General features: G+C 37.7%; 1 protein-coding gene across 3 annotated transcripts in view; it reads right to left on the bottom strand.

Annotated features, from left to right (window-relative positions):
- Nucleotides 1-3,317: 3,317 nt before the first annotated feature.
- Nucleotides 3,318-21,817, bottom strand: part of LOC107719573 (RNA polymerase II elongation factor ELL-like) — a 66,384-nt gene continuing 47,884 nt past the window's right edge. The window contains exons 3-13 of one of the 3 annotated variants that reach the window (XM_016527024.1): nucleotides 15,961-16,082; nucleotides 13,330-13,493; nucleotides 12,062-12,300; nucleotides 11,511-11,635; nucleotides 9,988-10,078; nucleotides 9,509-9,575; nucleotides 9,023-9,436; nucleotides 6,790-6,856; nucleotides 6,455-6,626; nucleotides 5,714-5,758; nucleotides 3,318-5,622 (exon numbers count right to left, since the gene is read on the bottom strand). In XM_016527024.1, the coding sequence (XP_016382510.1) occupies nucleotides 5,506-5,622; nucleotides 5,714-5,758; nucleotides 6,455-6,626; nucleotides 6,790-6,856; nucleotides 9,023-9,436; nucleotides 9,509-9,575; nucleotides 9,988-10,078; nucleotides 11,511-11,635; nucleotides 12,062-12,300; nucleotides 13,330-13,493; nucleotides 15,961-16,082 (1,623 nt within the window). In that variant the 3' untranslated portion in view covers nucleotides 3,318-5,505. Of the gene's footprint in view, nucleotides 5,623-5,713; nucleotides 5,759-6,454; nucleotides 6,627-6,789; nucleotides 6,857-9,022; nucleotides 9,576-9,987; nucleotides 10,079-11,510; nucleotides 11,636-12,061; nucleotides 12,301-13,329; nucleotides 13,494-15,960; nucleotides 16,083-21,817 lie in introns of all 3 variants that reach the window. The other 2 variants (XM_016527025.1, XM_016527023.1) reach the window with 2 other exon arrangements.

Raw genomic sequence — 21,817 nt, 5'->3', positions numbered from 1 at the left:
AAAATAAAGACTTGATATACATAGGCCTATTTTCGTTTCTGCGCACAAATAAAACATGCAATAGCCTACTGTTTCCAGGTCCGTGTAGCCTATACTTTTGCATCCATTCGTTTTTCCTTTTTTAACCATGACGAAGAAAAGTAATAAATAGGTTGCTATTAGAAGGTGACCTATCTTCTAATTAAATCAGTGTATTTTTTTGTGTTTATTTGTGAACTTTTTCAAATTTAATTTTACATAAATACTTCGTGATGCTTTTATTTGGGTTTATATAGTCCTTAAATAATGTGTGGTAATATGCTTAAGTCACCACATGCTCCAAATTTACCCCAATAGTCTCGTTTGTTTGTGCTGGTTTGTACCGGTATTTTTGTTTTTACTGTCTTTTTTAACAATACAGTTGAAGTAATAAGTAATAAATTCAAACGGCAAACCAAATCACATGAAATAGTCGCAGTCACTTAATTGTTAGTAGCCATATTCGTTCATTTAGACCAATTAAATGGAAAAAAATAAACTAGGCCTATTTCATTATGTCTTTACAAAAACAATAAAAAATAAAATAAAGACTTGATATACATAGGCCTATTTTCGTTTCTGCGCACAAATAAAACATGCGCCTGCCTACTGTTTCCAGGTCCGTGTAGCCTATACTTTTGCATCCATTCGTTTTTCCTTTTTTAACCATGACGAAGAAAAGTAATAAATAGGTTGCTATTAGAAGGTGACCTATCTTCTAATTAAATCAGTGTATTTTTTTGTGTGTTTATTTGTGAACTTTTTCAAATTTAATTTTACATAAATACCTCGTGATGCTTTTATTTGGGTTTATATAATCCTTAAATAATGTGTGGTAATATGCTTAAGTCACACACAGACTTAAACATTCAGCACGTGAATCACAACAATGGCAACAATTAAATTAAATTTATTTTCATTAATTGTAACAATAACCATTTTATTTGCTCTTTTTGTTGTGCTACTACTGACACAAGACAGCAAATAAAATTGGCAAATAAAATCAACAACTGTAAAACAAAGCAACTGCATAATTTATTCATGCCGCAATGCACTATGGGAGTCAGTGAGTATCTATACCAAGTCATGAGTAAACCTAAATGAAAGGATCAAGTACCCCCTACAGTTCTTTTTTAGTTACCAGAACTCTCGTGTAAGTAAACTATACTAAGCATTTGTCAGTACAACATACTATTCCTATTTCACTTTACTTAGTTTTTTCAAGGCAATCGGTTTGCAAATTTACCCCAATAGTCTCGTTTGTTTGTGCTGGTTTGTACCGGTATTTTTGTTTTTACTGTCTTTTTTAACAATACAGTTGAAAGTAATAAGGTAAAATTCAAACGGCAAACCAAATCACATGAAATAGTCGCAGTCACTTAATTGTTAGTAGCCATATTCGTTCATTTAGACCAATTAAATGGAAAAAAATAAACTAGGCCTATTTCATTATGTCTTTACAAAAACAATAAAAAATAAAATAAAGACAAAGGATCAAGTACCCCCTACAGTTCTTTTTTTAGTTACTAGAACTCTGGTGTAAGTAAACTATACTAACCAAGCATCTGTCAGTACAACACACTATTCCTATTTCACTTTACATAGTTTTTTCAAGGCAATCGGTATGCATGCTTTTTTTTTTAAGTAAGCCCAACTAATTAGATTTTACAGTGCTCATGCAGTCTCCGTGAATGGCGCGCATCACAATGAACCGGCTCACAGACACAAGAAATAAATTGATAGAAATCTTGAAATGTCTACTATTAAACAAACAAATTTAAAAAAACTTCTCTAATTGTGGTCCATATGAAAAGATGCATTTCTCTATTAAAGGCACGTACATTAGCCTACTGTGGAGATGGCCATCAGCGTTGACTAATCTGTTGACTAGGAACAAATCTTTAAAAACGAGTAGCGAAAACGAAAATATTACCAGCACAAACGAAGCATAAACAAACAAGACTATTTGGGGTAATTTTGAAGCATGTGGGGGCTGGTGACGCCATCGCCTATAATTCGATTATCTAATATTTTAAAAACCGAAGCAGCACAAACAAACAAACCTATTTGGGGTGAATTTGGAGTATGTTGGGGGGCTGAGTGACCTCAAAACGATCATTAAATATTATTTTAATATCTAAAAAACCGAAGCAGCACAAACTAATTTTTTTATGGCACAAAACAGCACAAACGAAGCACAAACAAACGACAATTTTTCGTGAATTTGGAGCATGTGGGGGGGCTGAGTGACGTCACCGCCTATAATTCAATGTCTAATATTTTAAAAACCGAAGCCGCACAAACGAAAATGTTTACAGCAGAAACGGAGCACAAACGATTGAGACTATTTTGCCGACGTTTTGCGGTGGGGGGCCAACTTCACGGAGGTACGCAGAGCTATATTAAAACAACATTCCCACAACCTTGAGGGAAACGTAAATGCGGACATTAAGAGCGCAATTTGCGGGCCTAGGCAAATAGGAAGGACAGCCTTAAATCTTGAGGGCGTCTTCCAACTGTCAGGGGTGCTCGGTGTGTCGTAACGGGATGAACGAGGACGGGGATAGACGCAAATGAGCCAGGAACGAGAGGCTGGCGCGGTGCCAGACTGAACTCGCTGACTCTCCTCGAGCTCCCCTAAAATTGAGGCCAACGCAGCGGCGTCAAGCCAAACTAAGTACTGTGATTCCGGCTGAGGATTTCACACATGACATTTCCCTTCCATGCGTCTTCCACTCGAGTTTAGTATTTAACACGGGTGTTTATAAAACGCGAGGGTTTCGAGTACCAGAAAGCCACTGGGGTAAGTAGAGCACACGGTATGATATTTAGGAACCGATGTAGAGTCCTATTTATCCAGATAAACGGTCCAAATAAGGGAACTATGACAGCTTGATTATTAGCAAAACCTGTGCTGCCATCTAGCGGCCATTGATTGAACTGAGGCATCTTTAAACTGCCAAGTTATGGCTACACTACACCCGTTTAAAATTCAGTGTAAAGATGCAATGCTGCATTAAGGCAAGGCTAAATTATGCCTGCTCGAACCCACCCCAGCCCCTAGCATCTCACTATTGTATAAAGGTGCAATTGCTATGTAAATGCATTTATGCCACCTCTGAGCAGCATTAAACAGTTTGTGTAATGACACCAAAATGCCCTTTCAGAAGTGCCTCTGTGCCACCTTTGCAGTATAAATTTGGTGTGGTGATGCATTCGTTAACAGCAAAAAGAGTATGAGGTAAAGAAACATCATTAGAAAACACAAGACGCAAAACATTGGAATAAAACGCAAGTTTCCAAGAGTTTTATTGAAATACCAAGATAAATTTCAGTCTCAGTCCCTTGCTGCTTCAAAAAGCGCGCTTTGGGTTTTAGCATTGACATCGCAAAGCCTTCCTTCCAAAGCTCCTCCCACTCCCTTTATTTTTCTTCTGTTTTTTTGCTAAAACGGCAACATATTTCATCCGATGCAAACCTATACAACAGGTCATTTGGCACATTTCCCCCCAGTTGTCTCATCATTTTTCAAAGTATCGTAGCAGTTTCAAATCCAAACAAACGTCAATCATATTCGTTGTTGAATTTGGGCATCATTTTCAGACTCTTTCTTCAGGTAACGCAAAAGACCATAAAGCAGATCATGATAAGTGTTGAGAAAAAAAAAAAAAAAAAATCATTCTTTGAGCTAAAAGTTTGTGGTTTACCTGGTAAATTTGTGAATGAGAATTATTATTCTCAGTTGATTCACGAGTCAAATTTGCTTTATTTCAACTTTTGTAATTCTGCTCCTAAAACTGTAACACTGAACCAATTCTAGCCAGGTAAATTCGGGGCAATTTGACAAATATTTGGCTTCTGAACATTAAACAGCAATGTAAAGCCACTGTAAACACTGGTCTTTACCCTTTTTTGTGTCTTCAACAGTCAGAAAGCATGCATACACAGACAGACAAGGCAAGTGTCTCCTTGCAACAAAACCCAGGTAAGAGTAACAGCAAGAAGCTGAGCAAAGTGCTGAATTGTAATATTTAAACATAAAAGAGTTCAGATATCAGAAGTACAATTGATGCGTCAACAGAACCCGACAGATGAGCAACTTGTGGTTGAGCGTCCACGAAGGCAGATGCCACGGTAACGTGAGGAGCACGTCAGAGGTTTGTAATGGATCCTCCACGATGAGAATTTAATTTCAATGGAATCCTTAATGGAATTTAACAGTCATCTGGTAATGAAAATACTGTCAGAAATGGCCAACCCCCCACAAATACTCAGTATTTAAGCAAGCATTGAATTGCTAAAGGGTTCAGACAGTGAGCCAAGGTTGCGTTTCTACCATTTTTTTTGTTGTCTTCACCAACCAGCCCCTCGGAAATACCTCAAGGCTGCGTTAAAGGGATACAATCACTATTTTCTGGAAGAATACCAAGAAAGTTTGGCCGCAAACGTGATGTTACCGTCACACTCATAACTAGCAATACTGGATTACTGTAGATACCCGAGGGACAACTAACGGCTCATATGAGGCACAATTTTACAAGATTTGTCGTGTTTTTGTACAACCACACCTGATTCATGATTCGGGTTGTGATAAAGTAATATTTTTAAGTTAAAAGCATGAAATATTGTAAAAATGTGCCAACACCAAAGCGCTCCCTCATCTCTGGAATGGCAAGTTAATCTGTATGGAGCTCTACCATATTAATACTGATACTGTCCAAGCCTCTAAACAGACGGTTATCTTCTTCCCATGGGCATCCGGTTCATGTCCATTGCACGTGGTCTAGCGCATTGCACAAAATAAGGAGCCAAATAGTGCTATTTCAGACACTACAGCACTCTAAAAATAAGAAAACAAGGGGGGAAAAAAGGTGTACTGCAATAGGGATCTCTCAAAATCCAAGGCAGCTTTTGCATAAAATACTGACTGATTAAAGAAAGACAGACCAAAGGGACGGGACGAGAGGTTTAGCTGTGTGAAATCATAACCGGACTGATGTATCCCTATGGAAGACGAAAATAAATATAGTTTAGCATTAGGGCCTTCCATTTTAGTACATAAAGGAATTTTTTTTCTTTCTAAACCTTAAATTCTCATTCTGGGAATGGGTGTTGTTATCCCTGTTCAGAAAGATCTCCAAAGAACCGTTTTTCCTTTCACACTCTGAGACCTTTGAGAAGGGAAGGGAGCTGGCAACCAATCCCATAATGCATTAGGCTACACAGGTAAGCATGGCTGAGTACACCCATGTCCCTATAGTTCCATAAAAAATGAAAATCATGGGTATGCATTGTCCTTACTAGAGCACTTGGCCCACTACGGGGAAAAAAAAGATAAGAAATCCATTTCGTGGCATTTTACATTAGAGCAACTTGTTTTTAGAGCAAGCCAAAAAAACAAAACAAAAACAAATAATCCAGACATTCTCTCTCTCAAAAGAGACCAAAAGATTAAGGAGAAAAAAATGAGAAAAAAAATCCTTGCTATTAGTGCCAGTTTTGCAGTTGCTGTTGATCATATTCTGCGATCAGTTTTTTTATATGTGCCAGTTTGTTGTGTAGGTATTCACAGCGGTTCTTCTCTTGGCTATAGTTTGGATTAGTCTGGGAGAAAAAAAAAAATGCGATCAGTATTTTGAACTATAAGCATTTTGGATGTTAAGTAACAAAAAAGCGGAAGAGACTGTCCGCTTACCTTTTTGATTTTGCGATACTCTTCAAGTATCTGATTGTGGATTGTCTGTGAAAAGAACAAACAGATCATTACAATGAAGTTCCTGCTCGAATACAGCTATAGGATCAATTTACCTCCTCAAATCATATAATAGAAAATGTAAATACATTTTATTTCTGCTGGCTCAGTTAAGCCAGATTTTTTTCCAAGATCTCCATTGCTCCCAATGAACATATTTATGCACACACTGCATACATTTCCTCCCGTGTTTCTCCCTCTTTAATGGTTTTGTTAGACCATGTTGCTTATTTTTTCTAGCCAGATCTGGCAACACAGTTTTACAGCTATAATATAAGTAGCAGTTCTGTCAGCTGACGCCAGTGGGCCATCCTCATTATTGAGCCCGATTATGACTGCGTGTAGAAGAAAAATGATCCTCATGACATTCTGCTCCGGTTATTTAACATTATTGCCTCTAATCAGTCGGTTAATTGTGTTGTTTATTTCATTATGCTCCAAGACTAGGTTGTTTTTCTTCTTACCTCTCTCATAGTAACATTTTCCAATTTATCAAAACAATAAAACAACGCTAGGACCCTGGATGAGTCAACTACATTCTTTAATTTCTCATTTTCCGGAGGAAGACACAACTACTGGGACCAGGCAGGCGCCGACAGCATATTAATAAAAAATTAGGAAGTTGTAATCAAATGCGTGGATGGATGTACTGTATTTTCGGTGTGGGCTTTTCAGCAAAGATACCTTATACTTATCTGTGCCTTGCTGGAGTTGTTTGAGCTCGGAGTCGAGTATAGTGAACTGTCGGGTGATGCTCTCTATCCGTGCGTGGAGGCCCCGGTACTCACTGTACTCTGCGTTGAAGTCGTTTTTGTAACTCTGACGTTGCTCTTGTGAGCTTATCACTGTGTACTTCCTGTTGAGGAAACCAAGCGAAAAAAAAAACATCGTTTTATAAACGTCATAAAAGTTTGATGTTATTTTCTTTCAGTTATATAACACACTCTTTTTTAATATATCTGATGCAAAAGGTAAGAGCAGAAAACTTGGCAATGTATAATGTACAAAGAGGTGCTTACAATAAATAGTCTGCCGTCTCTGACGAAGATGCAGGAATACTGGAGCTGTGGCACGTTCCGTTCAGACCTGAAAAGAAATAAGGTGAATTCAAGGACAGAGTTTTATCCTGCAGACTGAGGGACAAGGACGGTGTGCAATGACGTCAGTCCAGAGAGATATACACTGCTAGAAACAGAAGCTGAATGGGGGTTTTCAAAACGTCACATTTTCAAAAGATACTAGTTGAAAATTGACTAGTTGGTGGGTTGTTTGAACTAAGTGACCACACTGGCTGACTAGGTCAGTTGCTGAAGTAATAATTGACTGGTTGGTGGGCTGTCTAAATGACTATTCAGCTTAATTACTTCACTGAGTCGGTCAACAGTTGGACAACTAGTCCACTAGTTGGAGGGATGTCCGAATGCTGGGCTGCCTAAATGACTTCATCTACATGATCTCACAAACCAAGTGCATCAACTGTTGGGACTACTAGTCAAATAGTTGGAGGGTTGTCCAAATACCTATTCAACTAATCGACCTCACTAACACAATAGGTTGGCTGTCTGAACGACTATTCAACTAACTGACCTTACTAACAGTCTAGTCCAGCTGTTGGACTGCTAAATTGGTAGTTGTTGTGGTGGGCTGTCTAAACCAGTGTTTCCCAACCTGTTTTTTTTTTTTTAGTTGCGGCACCCTTTGGAAATTAACAAATTTGTGGCACCCTACAAAATTAATTGTCACAATACTTGAATTTCTAACTTCGATATGATACTTTGAAAAGTATGGATATTCGGTACAGCAGGGAAGAACTGCAGAATATACGGTCATACAGATATTTTTAATATTATAAAAAAAACATTGTCCATCATTGGTGGCAATCAGTAGGCTAATTTCTAATGAAGAGACCAATTTATATGACAGATTTTAATGTAGGCTTTTATTCATATGTAAACGTTGTTCAATTACCATTGTAACTATCTCACAAATGTTTGCTCACTCAGTGTATTTTTGATTTTACAGTGGGGTAATTTTGTTGCAGTAGCACGGGATAAGCTTGATTTCAAACTTTGAATTGAATAAAAAAAAGACAAGTAAGCAGTCAGTAATAAAAACAAAAAAATTACTAATGATAGAACAAATAAAAAAATAACGATAGGCCTACAAATTAAATAAATTGCTTTTTAGTTTTTCAGGTAGGTTTAACAGTAGGGCTATTAAGATATTTAGTTTTTTGTTTTTTACCAATTATCCAAATAATGTTTAGTCCTAGAAAGCCATTATTATCAGAACACGTGAGCATAACATGCGGTTAGCAGATCAATGAATGAGAGGGCAGCGTTACCAGATTTGCCCATATACCACACCTTGTTACAGCACAGTAGGGCTATTGCAAACAGAAACAATATTTGTTTCTGTTTGCGATTTTTGAGTGGACTTTGCTGTTCCGATGAGCATGAACGGTATATGAGTGGAGAGAGCGGAGCACACATGCATAGAGCGGGATAATACGCAGAGCGTCACACCACGTGAAAGTGAAACCTGAGCGGTGAACTAATTTTCGGCAGCCGGAATGGCAACATCAGAAATGGATATTATATAACAGATGCTTTTTTGAACATTTTAGCAATTTAAAAATAAAAATGTTTTTTTTTTTTTACACTGCACCCCTGCTCTCAACAGACTGCATCCCAGTTGGGAAACGCTGGTCTATACTACTATTCAAGTATTAGTCCCAACACCTAACCTAGTCATTGAGGATGAATCAACTTGTTAGTGGGTTGTCTGAACAATTATATTCAGCTAACTAACGGTGTTGGTTTTGGACTACTAATTGGTGGGGTGGGCTGTCTGAACTGCTATTCAAGTAATCATCCTCACCAATGACTAGGCTGGTTGTTGGACTATTCGACAAGTTAGTGGGTTGTCTGAATGATTACTCCGCTAATGACTTCACTAACCAAATGTGTCGGTCGTTGGACTACATATCTGATTTGTGGGCTGCCTGAACGACCATTTAATAAAACCTCAATTAGCAACCAAGTTGGTTGTTTACATAACTAGTTTTTTAGCTGTTAACTAAACAACATAAATGAAATGTAAAAACACTTTTGAACACTTTTCCTTCACAGATCTAATCGAGACGATAAACTAGATTTCAAGTGGGTCAAAAGTTCATCCGTTCACTACTGAGGTAGTTTCTGACCTCATAACCCTTGACATCATAAATGATTCAGAGAACCCAATCTGCACCTGGGCTCCTATCGCTCATTGTGACATCACAGGGTTTCCTCTGATCCAAGCCACGGTCTTCGTCAACTCTCCTCTCCTTCTTCATGTCCCGCTCTCGGTCCCTGTCTTTCTCCTTGGACTTGTCTTTGTCCTTGTGTTTTTTGGACTTCTTCTTTGACTTGCCATGCAGGGAGGGTTGAGCACTCTGGGTCTGAGACCCGTCCAAGCCGCTGTGGGCCGGGGATGTGGAGCCCAGGCCTTCCTCTTGCGTTGTGGAGCGAGGGGCGAACGAAGGGGGCTGACTCAGTCTCTCCGCCACCGCCGCCTCCTGACTTTCACAGTCTCGGCCATTGGAGTCGTTGCTGACATCCGAAAGGGGGTCGAAGGGTCGGGGGATCTCCAGCAGAGGGAAGTGGGAGCTCGACGACGTCTCTGCTGATTGAGAACTAGATGAGTCCTTCCCATTGGATGAGCTCAGTTTGCCATTGATGAGCCCTGTAGACTTACTGGCTAGATGTGATATTCTGGGTTTCTTATTGGCCAAAGGATCGATGAACTCTGCTGCAGGTCGTTTCTGTTGGATACAATCAATGATGGTTTGTAAAATTGGGATGTTTAAACAGTCAAATATTAAATAGCAATAAAATGTTAGTTAATTCCAGCATTTTCGAGGCAGAGAAAGTGAAATTTAACATAAGCATCATTATACTTTGGTCAAAGATGAAGTAAAACTTCAGAATAACATGCACTAATGAATCGTGCACACTAAAATGATTTGATTTGTCAGCAAAACAATGCTTGTGTTAGTATGTGAGCGAGGGCTTCATCACATCCGCCAAAAAGAAAAGTCAGAGGTGGAGGATTTTGATGAAATATTATGAAGAAATGTGGGAGCAGTTAAGGATTAACCCTCAATATTTCCCCATTATCCAAGCAGATCCATCATAACCAGCTTTGACGGGTCTAAAACGGGGCAAAAGGCTGACCTGAGAGGGCGAGCTGCTGGCTGGCTCTTTGTGCGGGCTGACCGGACTCTCCCCAGGCACAGGGTCACTGCTCTGAGGCTTACACAGTTTTCTGTGGAGAACGAAAGATGGAGAATCATCAGTTTAAAAAGAGCCAAGGAACTGCTTCAGTGAGATCCAAAAAAACCTGACTAATCCAGAAAAGTGCTGCGGATTGTGCTGCAAATGTAGGACCATTAATTGGTTTGCAAGTGTAACAGAAATATATTTCAAACCTGTTAACTTCAGTAAGGAAATTCAAGACAATATTTGACATTCGCTAGTCCCATCTGAACTTGCCAAGGACGTCTTTTTGAGACATTTGATTGCTAATAATGAAATGTTGGTTACACAAATATTGTCCATAACTTGTCAGCAGCATTTTTGACTGTTCTGACTAGTATTCATGAAGACCGAACCAGATGAAGCCGTTTGGAAATCGATATACCACTTAAAACAATACATACACACCAAAATATGTCGAGCACAAATACAAATTTGTCAAGTGGTATAAATTGTCGTTTGTCGCCATTAAGTGAAACACCACCACATGTTAGAGGATGGGCACTCCAATCACTTTAGGCAGTTTATTTTTCCATAATGTCAAATATGGTAAATGCATTAAATGCACTTAAAAGGGATGGTTCAGCTGAAAATAAAAATAGTTCTGTTATCATTTACTCACCTTCAAGTCATTCCAAACCTGTATGAGTTTCTTTCAGCCATTTATTTCTGAATAAACAAATTTTGAAGAATGTTGTTAACCAAACAGTTGATTTCTATAGTACGGAAAAAAATACTAGTATGGAAGTCAAATGGTGCCGTCAACAGTTTAGTTACCAACATTCTTCAAAATGTTATCTTTTGTGTTCAGCAGAAGAAAGCAACTTACAGTGGGGCAAATAAGTATTTGATACACTGCCGATTTTTCAAGTTTTCCCACTTACAAAGAATGGAGAGATCTGTAATTTTCATCGTAGGTACACCTCAACTGTGAGACAGAATCAATGTTTCACGGTTGGGATGGTGTTCTTGGGATTGTACTCATCCTTCTTCCTCCAAACACGGCGAGTGGAGTTTATACCAAAAACTTCTATTTTGGTCTCATCTGACCACATGACCTTCTCCCATGCCTCCTCTGGATCATCCAGATGGTCTTTGGCAAACTTCAGACGGGCCTGGACATGTGCTGGCTTGAGCAGGGGGACCTTGCGCGCGCTGCAGGATTTTAAATCATGACGGTGTAGTGTGTTACTAATGGTAACCATTGAGACTGTGGTAGCTAGCATCTAGCACGGTTAAAACGAAAAAAAAAAAAAAAAAAGGCACATGTATACAGACATCAGTATTGGGAGTCAAAATAAAAAAAACAAATAAAAATCATATCACTGAAAACAAAATAATTTAAAATAAAATAATTAAAATAACTTAAAATAATAATTATAAAAAAACCACTATTAAATAAATTCCAAAAAAAAAAAAAGTTCACTGTAAATGAAGCTTACCGTACAAGAATTCTCTTCAGAATCTGCTGGTCCACCTCAGTATAACCAGGCCAGTCCTTCTGAACTTCCTTAAACAAGCAATCCTTCAATGTGAAGGTGTTGTCCTTACTATTTAGGTTAGCCACCTACACCCCACCAGAAAAAACAACAAAATAAAACAAGAGGCTTAAGTCTTTGGCTTTCTAAAAATAAGAGTACAAGCGCTGCATTTTAACACCAGACAAACAACACTACAACGGCATGCCGACAGCCTGTGTGTTATATGCACTGGCTTTACGCAGGGCTAAGCTTGTTTATCTATGTAATGACAAATGTGTCTAGGTTGAGCCATAATGTCTAAGTAGAGTTCAAAAACATGATTTTGAATGAGTCAAACAAACTAAATGAGTCATAAACCAAAACCAAAACTCTGAAAGAGGTTTTTGGTTGCATTGGCTATGCTCAGAATAGTATACTTGTGCTATATTTACAGTATGCAGTATGTATATCGTGTGTGTCTGTATGTAACTGTATAAAGTAATCACACAGTATTATTAGCACTGGTTATGAACCTGTTGCAGGAGGCAGTCCAGCGTCTCCTTGTCCTGAGGAGACAGGCCGTCCTTCGTGAGCCGCACCAGGAGTTCGGGTTTGCGGTAGGGTTTTAGGGCCAGTAAAGGCCCCAGCCGTTCCCTCAGCGGCCGCGGCGGGCTCTTCTTCTGACTGCTGGAGATGACCGGCCGTGAGAAGTTTCGTGACGGTGTCACACCCGACACACCCGTTATCGGCTTCCGGCTTTGTACACGCTTACCTGAACAGCCAATGGAGAAAAAAAAAAAAAACGTTTAAATGTTAAAAGAACAGTGGTTCTTTTTAAACAGCATTTTTAAGTAATTAAATAATTTAAACTTTCTGCAACAATCAAGAGCGTCTTTATCAGTTATTGATTTTGTTAAGTTAGACAAATTTGCTAATAATTTAATGGTGTATACAATTAATGGCATTAAATGTTTAATTATATGTTTGAAAAAAGGTAATTTATTCAGATTTAAGAAAAAATGGATTTGGGCCCAGATCATTGGTTTTTAAACTATTTTAAAAAATATAAATATTTCAAATATGTAAGTGACAATTTATATATTAGAAATAAGATTGTTACTTTTATAAAATGATAATTTCCTTACTTAAAATGTATAAATTATATGTCTGAAATAAAATTATATATTTGTAATTCATTTATTTGGATTTAAAACATAGATTTGGCCCACATTCAGCATAAACTATATCTTAAAAATATAAATATTTAAATTATATAACTTATAAATTAGAAATAAAATTATATTCATAAAAGAAATAATTGTATTTGAAATATATACTTATTATATAATCTAAATTATATACAATTACTAATAAAACACAAATAAAATATATTATTCAGATTTGAGGAAAAATATTATTTGTTGTTGTGTCGTGACTTAGCACTGCAGATCAGTGGGAATGTATTTAGCTGATTGATTTTGGTCATTAAACACCTTTGGTGAATGCTAGTGTTTGGTAGTGATAGATTTGTGTGAGTTAGCGGAGTTCTCCGTATAATATTTTAAGAAGTCTCATCAGTGAGCACCGGAACAGACAGCTTCATAAATTATGTAGCACGCTGCAGTTCCAGACATGTGGAGACAAACTGGCTCTAATCGCCCCCCGCCCCCATCCACCTGTCCATGCACACTGTGTGTAAACAGATCAGATTTTGACCAGCTGATGGCCAAAACGAGGTTCTTCTGTTCAAGGAACAGTCGCACACGTTCAAATGTGGCAGCCCGAGATGCGTCAAACCTACCCACGTATCTCCCGCCAGGCTTGATGACGATGGCTCCACGGCTGCGGGTTTCCTCCTCGGCCTGAGCCATGCTTTGCCTGGCTTTCTGGTAGGAGTCGTCCGTGGCGCATACCGTGATTTTGTCCTGGATCCCTCCCAGGCAGTCCAGCTGTATGCTCCCTTCACTGGACAGAGACCAAGCCTGTCAGACACTCCAAATGCCACCAACTACGCCACCTTCTCACCAGCTATCCATTTTCAAATGTGTTGCAATAGCTCATTTACAGCCCCAGGTGTTCGGATGGGCGTCCTCTAAAAGTTCAACACCTGTAGAGAGGTTTCTTACAACCGGCTCATCCTCCCTGAAACCCTGTCAACTGCCCTTGAGCTGTTTGCACTAAGCCTGGCAGTACTGGGAGTCAAAACATCTGATCACAGTCAAGGCACAGTGCTTTCCCACCATGCCTGAGCAAAACAACATATATGCAATATAAACTAATCGGCAGGTTGTCTGAACTAGTTGGAAAGGAAGTCCTGTATAATTTAGCTAGTTTAGGGTCATGTCCACCAGTAATTTTTCTTAGGGCTAAACAACTAAATTTTATTGCACAGAAAAGCAGTGACAGAAAAGGCATACCACAGCAGACTGAATTCTGACAGTAATTGTCTTGAAATGTTTTGTTGAAGCTGGTGAATTTGTAGTGGCGGTGCTACAGATAAACTGACAACTTGAAGGAGAAGGTTTATCATGTTGTGAGAATGTAATGAGGTTGACTAGAATAAATTCTGCAATTCATTAAAGTCCAACAAATACAAAAAAAACTGAAATCACTGCGCTCAACCAATACTTAGGGTGAAAAGCACAAATGGATCATAATATATAATATAATCCTGATGATGAATTTGTGCTTTTTGTATAAAAAAAAATCCAAAAAATATTGATTAGGTTTATAAGTGAGTGCGAATCCTGTTTTTTTTAATTTTTTATAAGTAATTCATTATAGATGAACTATAAAACCAACATACATTTGGTTTGTAAGGTCAACTAATGAGTTTAACTAGATTTTCTGTTCTAATTCAATTAAATTCTAATTCAAAATATGAAATGTGCATAAAAACGGTAAATTAATAAATTACTGAAACAATAGAGATAAAACAAACAGTATGTGTTTTAAAAAATTATACTTATCCATATAAATTTACACTATCAAAAGTTTGGAGGTTAGTAAGAATAATAACAATAAAAAAAAAACTTTTTCAGGAAATTAATACTTATTCAGCAAGGATGCATTAAACTGACCAAAAGTGACAAAAATACATTTATAATGTCACAAAAGATTTCTATCTCAAATAAATGTTCTTTTAAACTTGAAACATCTGTGCGGTGGCTGAAACGTTCTATTCAAAGAATCCTGAAAAAAAAAAAGAAATAAAATAAAAATCATGGTTTCCACAAAAATATTAAGCAGTACAATTGTTTTCAACATTATTAAGAAGAAATAAAAGTAACGAAAATGAGGAAGTAGAAGAACACAAAAAAAAATGATCACATTAGAATGATTTCTGAAGAATCATGTGACTGGAGTAATGACTGCAAAAAATTTAGCTTTGAATCGCGGGAATAAATTACATTTTAAATTCTTAAAATAGAAAATGGTTATTTTAATGTGTAATAATATTTCACAATACTCCCAAAACTTTCCACCCCAAACTTTTGAACAGAAGCGTAAATTTCCACATATCATCTAATATAAAAAGATACATTTATAATTTATAAAAAAAATCCACTGAATTCTTATAATAAAACAAAAATAAAAAAAACTCACTAGTCGACCTGATAAACCGAACTAAACTGACCTCTCACAATATAGAGTCATGCAATCAAGTGGTTAAAGACATATAGTCCAGTAGCTGTAAGATCAAACCCCTACAGTGTGATCCACCATTCAACGTCTTTATCATCACTGTACAATGATCTCCAAAGCGAGCACTTAACCCCAGACTGTCCCTGTAATAAGTGTACTTTCATTAGGTGTAAGCGTCAGCTAAATGACAAATTAGCAGATTATGAGGTGCAACAGGCTGAAGATAGTGAAAAGATGGACTAATTATATGAGAAAGCCAGTGAAACATTAACACAGTTCTACAACAATAGGCCAATTCAAAAGAAAGAGTGCAGTAATTGCATAACATTTTTTAGCTTTGATATCTATGATGTTGAATAAAGATTGTGGCATGAGATAAAATACTGTAATAGTCCTTTCATGAGTTAAAGACAATCCCAGAGTTTACAAGGATACGGTTGAACTTCTGCTGACCCTTCGGTCTTATTGCGAACATTTGAAGACATTAACAGCAAGTCTGCATTTGGATTGCTTGTTTCTTCCTCATTTGGCCAAATTCAATTTATTCTCTCTGTTCTGGTGTTCATACGGAGATGAACAGTAGAGGGAATGGAGAAAGGAACAGATTGAGCTGGTAATGATGCCATGGATGCAATCACATTTTAACGCTCAAACATCAGATCAACTCTTTTTATGGCAACATTTCCTTTCCAAATACAAACATACTTGTACATTCAAAATCGTTACACTACCTTGAGACAGTCATGAATTTGTCTGAATAAATCATGTGGTTTATTTTCCTTCTTACCTTGTAATATACTGCTGAATGCAGTCGAAGCTGCCCTGGGGATTGTCCTTTCCCACATTGGACAGGTAGAACGTAAACGTTCGCAGCTCATTTGGATTCTCTGACTGCGGTATTGAGATTTTCTGTTGACACAGAACAGAAGAACAGCCAATATAAGCATTTAGACAGACAAGAGAGGATTGCCTGTTAAAAGCAGATGGTTAGTACAAAATGCATTACACAGATTTCCTCTTTTTTTTTTTTTTAGCTATAGTACTTTTTTTTATTTTTTACTTTAAGTATTATTTTCACATTGAATAAAATATAAACAATAATACAAATACATTAAAATACACCAATAAATAAATACAAAATATAAAAAAAATCTAAAAATATATAATCTAAATAAAATAAAAATACGAATGAATAAATAAAAAGTATAAACTAAAATATAAATCAAAATAAATATCTAAAATATAAAAATGAATTAAATTTAAATAAACAAAATATCCAAAACACCTTCAAAATATAAATTAATAAAAATAAAAATAAATAAAAAACAAATATATAAAATCAAAATATAAATTCAAATCAAAGCATGAAATTATTTAAATAAATTAAAAAATAAATTAATTAATTAAAATAAAGTGATGCCTGTGGATCTTAAGCTCTTTATCCAAATTCAATGTACAAGAAATCTCCCAAAGAAACAGCTTTTCCAACTGGTTGGAGATCATGGTAGATGGCATGTGTCGTCCATGAGTTTCACTTCAGTCAAATTGGTTTTTCTAGTGACCAAACTGCAAATGCATAATCTTTCAGAGTTGCACTTGACCACTTTCAAGACAATTGAGGTTTGTGGCCCTCGGGGGCCTTCTATAATCTCCTTAATGCGCAACCATACGGACCAACCTCCGGCTCCCGCAGCCACCGCACAGGTGTTTCAGCAGAACACCTGAGAATGCAGCGAACAAACGCGTCTCGGGCTCTGTGTCGTGAGCCAAATTATAGGCATCAACTAAGCAGCAGCAGCAGCTGTCACGCACACATGGAAAGCTGAAAATCATGGGCAATAATTTACAGCACTTTCCTGAGACTCGTTTTGTGTGAGTGGCAACTCTGTCTGCCTTAGGGTGTGTTCACACTTGTAGTTCGGTTCTCTTGGTTCGTTTGGTCCGGACCAAAAAAGAAATTGATAAATTTGGTCCTGGTCCGCTTAGCGTTCACACTGGCATTTTTGACAGCGTACCTAAAGATACCGAACCTAAAGGCATTGGTCGGGTTGAATGACGTATATTTCGCGACGGAACTCACCGAACACCCCAAACAAAAGCTGTGTTCGACTTAAAGTGGCGCTGCGCAGACCTATCGGTGTATGACATCAAAGTACCAATTCACCGATCGGTCTGCTCAGCGCCGCTTTAAGTCGAACACACCTAATGCCGTCTGCGCGCTCATTGCTGCGTGTACTTATGATTTTATTTTCACCACCTGCGAACTCACAAAGAGCTCATAAAAGGCACTTTACCTCCTCGTTGCTAAATGTTTGCCCTCTGCTCTGATTTTGTTTTGGATTCACCGCTTGTTCCGCGTCGTCAAATCATGTGGCATAGTGTCATTACTTCCTGTTTTTGGTTTGTTTAGAAGTATTTGGTCTGTTTTGCGTTCATATTTCATTCGAACCAGACCAGAGTTCGTTTGGAAGTGGACCGAGACCCATCTTTTTAGAGTCTCGGTCCGCTTGTTTGGTGCGCACCAGGGTTCGGATGGCAGCGTTCACACTTACTCAAATGAACCGCACTAACAGAGCAATTGCACCAGGGTTCGTTTTAATCGAACCAAACATGACAAGTGTGAGCACTAGGGATGCAACGAATTTTTCGGCAGCCAAAAATTATCGGCCGAAAATAGCATTTTCGGTTTTCGGCCGAAAGAGAAAAACGTCTGAAAATACGAGCCGAAAATATAGGCTACATATAATAATAACAATAATAATATATATATGGCGTGCCGCGCCCCACCCGGCAGTGTTCAGTGCGCAGGTTTCACTCTCCACATCGCTTAACGCACAGTATTCCGCTCTATGAAAGTGCGTCCCGCTCATGCTCACCGGAAAAGCAAAGTCCGCTCAAATAACGTGCTGACAGGAAATTTCTATGCAGTATACTTGTTCCTGTTTGCAGTAGCGCTACTGTGCGGTAACATGGTGTAGGCTAGTACAGCTGTACTGGGCAATGCTGGTAAAATGATGCTACCTTCAGTGACGGTATGCTCTGCTCACATGCTCCGATAATAATTAGGGGTGCGCCGATCCGATGTTCAGTATCGGTATCGCTCCGATACTGGCATTTTCTGCTGGATCGGGGTATCGGTCAGACGAGACCAATCCAAATCTGATATAGTGCGTATACTATTCTGTTTTATTATTAAGCCCCACGAAAGCCACAAAAACATAAAAGCACCATAAAGTTTTCGTGCACTATATTTCAAGTGTTCTGAAGCTTTTCCATAGTTTAATGTGAGGTACAGATGAATATTTAAGTCAAGTTCACGTAAACTCTTCTCTCCGCAGCGGCCGTCTGTCATCCTCCATTCAGCATTCAAACTGTGTGTCACGTTCGGTTATGACAGTCAAGACGATGAAACTCTCTCCAAGATGATTAAATGTTCCTAATGTTATACTTCATCTGTAAATAAGAAATGGTTTTGCATAAAAGGAATTTATCTTGCTGGAGTTTCGTGCGGTTTCTAAATGGTGTAAATTTCTACCGGATATCTGGTTAAATCACAAGACTAGAGTAGAGAGCACTATGAATTGTTCGTCACTAGCACAGTAACTGAAATTTAAAACTGTTAAAAGAAAAGGCTCAAACTAACGCACATTTAATACACTACGCATCAATATCTCTTCACTTTGTGCTTTGAACTTCTCTATGCTGCGCGCTGTGTTGTGACTCCGTGTTGCTTCAAGCGCATCATTCTGCGCACGGGATGCGCATAATGCGCATAGCCGCTCTGTATTTGTAGCCTTTAGTATCATAATACTTTTGCGCAATGAAAGATTAATAGCCTTTCTTGTTCATCTTATCATATGTTGCTGCATCATTACTCTGACTACTATATTATAATAACTATTGTTCATTCTTAGTTCATTTAACTAAAGTAGCTAACTAATGAACCTTATTGTAAAGTATTACCAATATTAATATAAATTCGGTCCGGTTTTATTGTGTTACTTTCAGTAAAAGTGTGGTTATTTTATTGGCTTGTGTTTTTTTAAATTCAGTATCATTAAAATAGAGTTAAATTTAAAAAGTCTTACAAAATTACTTTATATTAATTTAATAAAATAATAAATAATCATTACAAAGCATTTTCGGTTTCGGTTTTCAGCCAAGTGCATCCAGAATTTTCGGTTTCGGCCCAGAATTTTCATTTCGGTGCATCCCTAGTGAACACACCCTTAAATAAACAAAAAAAATTTAATAAAATATTCACTGCAACGCATCGCAGAGCTAGTGCAAGTTGAACATTTGTGGTTAAAAAGTACATAAATGTAAATTTTTTTAAGAAAATGACAGTTTCGCTATACAAGACCCTTATTCCTCGGCTGGGATCGTGTAGAGCCCTTTGAAGCTGCATTGAAACTGCAATCTGGACCTTCAGCCTGTTGGCCACCAAGTCCATTATTTGAAAAAAAAAATCCTGGAAAGTTTCTCAACTTTAATTTCTTTGCGACTGAAGACAGAAAGACATGTTATCTTGGATAACATGGGGGCGAGTAAATTATTAGGAGATATTTACTCTGGAAGTGAAGTAATCCTTTAAAGGGGTCATATGATGTCTTTACGACATGGCGGCGGAAACAACAAAACTACATCGAGAATAAAAGTTACGCCTTCTTTCTTTGCGTGAACATTTGGGCGGCGTTGACATGACAACGTAGACATGTGGGGGTGTGTTAGAATGAGCCGTTTAGGTAGGTGTGGCTGGCTCTTAACTTTTATAAAGAATATCTCTTTGGATTTGAGACTTTAGTCTTTGCAACTTTACAGATCTTCTTTATGCACCAAGAGCTTGTAACACTCCAAAGAGAAAGGAAAAATTGAAATCGCATCATATGACCCCTTTCATATAGGGATAAAAACAATGATGATAATAAAACTAACTTCAAAGTGTATTTATTAAGATAAATTAGTATTATATACAATTTATTAATTTGAAATTTATTCATTTTACTAGGGGTGCTCTGATCAGGATTTTTGAGGCCGATCACAGAAAGCGGTATCTGCCGATACCGATCACTGATACAAATCTTTTTAAAGCGTTCTTTTTATCATGTAGAATTATTTATAGTGATGATCCAATCAAGATTTTTAGACATTTATTCAGGGCCTGAATTTCATTTTTGAAAATGAATTCCCCTCTTAGGGGACTCTTGTGAGGGGATTTTTTTAATTTGAGGGATGGAGGAGGGCATTTAGACATTTTTCAAAAATATATATTTATCTCACCTAAATGTTTGATCATGCACTGCATTTTTGTTTTGACAATCGTGCAATAGTTGCACAATAGTTTACATACAGCACAAGCCTTATTTCGTGAGCTATATGTGAGGTGGCCTTTTACGCCAGGTTCACACTCCGTTTGCAGTGTGTATGCAGTCCATGTGTGGTATGTAAGTGGTGCAGAAGCAGCACGGACTGTGCTTTCCCACAGGAGCCTGCTCCTGAGCCGTGGCTGTTTTCCACAAACACAACATTTATCCATTATTTGGATTTCAAATCCAAACAGTTACTTAAAATGCTTTTTCAGCATTGTGAATTTCTTTTGCATTTTCTTCTAGATTTATATATTAAGTTGCTCAAGCAAGCGGCAAAACATCTAAACTACTTTTCTTACGTTATCACAAACATTAAAACTTACCATTGACGGAAACTGTCAGCTCTACTGACTTTTCTTTTGCATTTAAATCTTTATTACAAGCAATCCTGCGATTCATAAAGAACTTTTTTTACTACCTCCACGAGTGCCATCTATTATTGCCTTTTTTTATCTAAAAGTGCTCTTTTCCTTTAAACCTAGCCAAAAAGCCATAGCCTGTGTTGACTGTGAAACACAGTAGATTTTAATTATATGCATTTATGGTGTAATTAGGCTACTATATTTTAGTGTCAATCCATGTTCATATTTACCGCAAACAATGCGCTGTTACTTTAAATTCACAGAGTGCAGCGGAAACTCTCTCTGCACTGCTGCAGACGCACCGCTCCTGGAACGCACTGCCGGACCGCAACCGTGTGCAGTGTGAATGCTAACGTTAACATGAGCGCGGAAAAATATTGCCTCGATTGTGCAAGTGACAATTCCTGTGTCGACTGTGCAGCTGGCTTATAGTGCAGACGTGATGTGATTTGAAGCTAGGGCTGCACGATTATGACATAAGAATGGTATTATAATGTTATACTAAAACTAAAATTAAAATAATGGGGCTAAAACCCTTAAGATAACATGTAGAAAGAAAAAATCATCTTAAGCACACAGAATAACATAAATGGACTTTGAATTTTTTAATTGCCGCTTTGAACGATTATGTAATTGTGGCATCCATAATTGTAATCGCGATTAGAAATTTGATTAATTGTGCAGCCCTATTTGAAGCCATTTGCACATTTTGAGAGAGAAAGAGAGAGCGCCCAGTGATTCACTCACGCCGTTTGTGAAATTATGGCTCACAGAAAGTTTTCAAATTACTTTATAAGTTATTTAATGAAGAAATATGAATTGTACCTCACCTTCAGCATTAGAATTATTTCACCTGCGCCGGACAGAAACTGAGACTGTGCCGCTGCATGTCGTGCCAAACCTCTCACGGCAG

The sequence above is a fragment of the Sinocyclocheilus rhinocerous genome, unplaced genomic scaffold (assembly GCF_001515625.1).
Source record: "Sinocyclocheilus rhinocerous isolate Xijiao unplaced genomic scaffold, SAMN03320098_v1.1 scaffold1294, whole genome shotgun sequence".
Lineage (NCBI taxonomy): Eukaryota > Metazoa > Chordata > Actinopteri > Cypriniformes > Cyprinidae > Sinocyclocheilus > Sinocyclocheilus rhinocerous.
The sequence above is the reverse complement of the archived record's forward strand: the minus strand, read 5'-3'. Positions and strand labels throughout refer to the sequence as shown.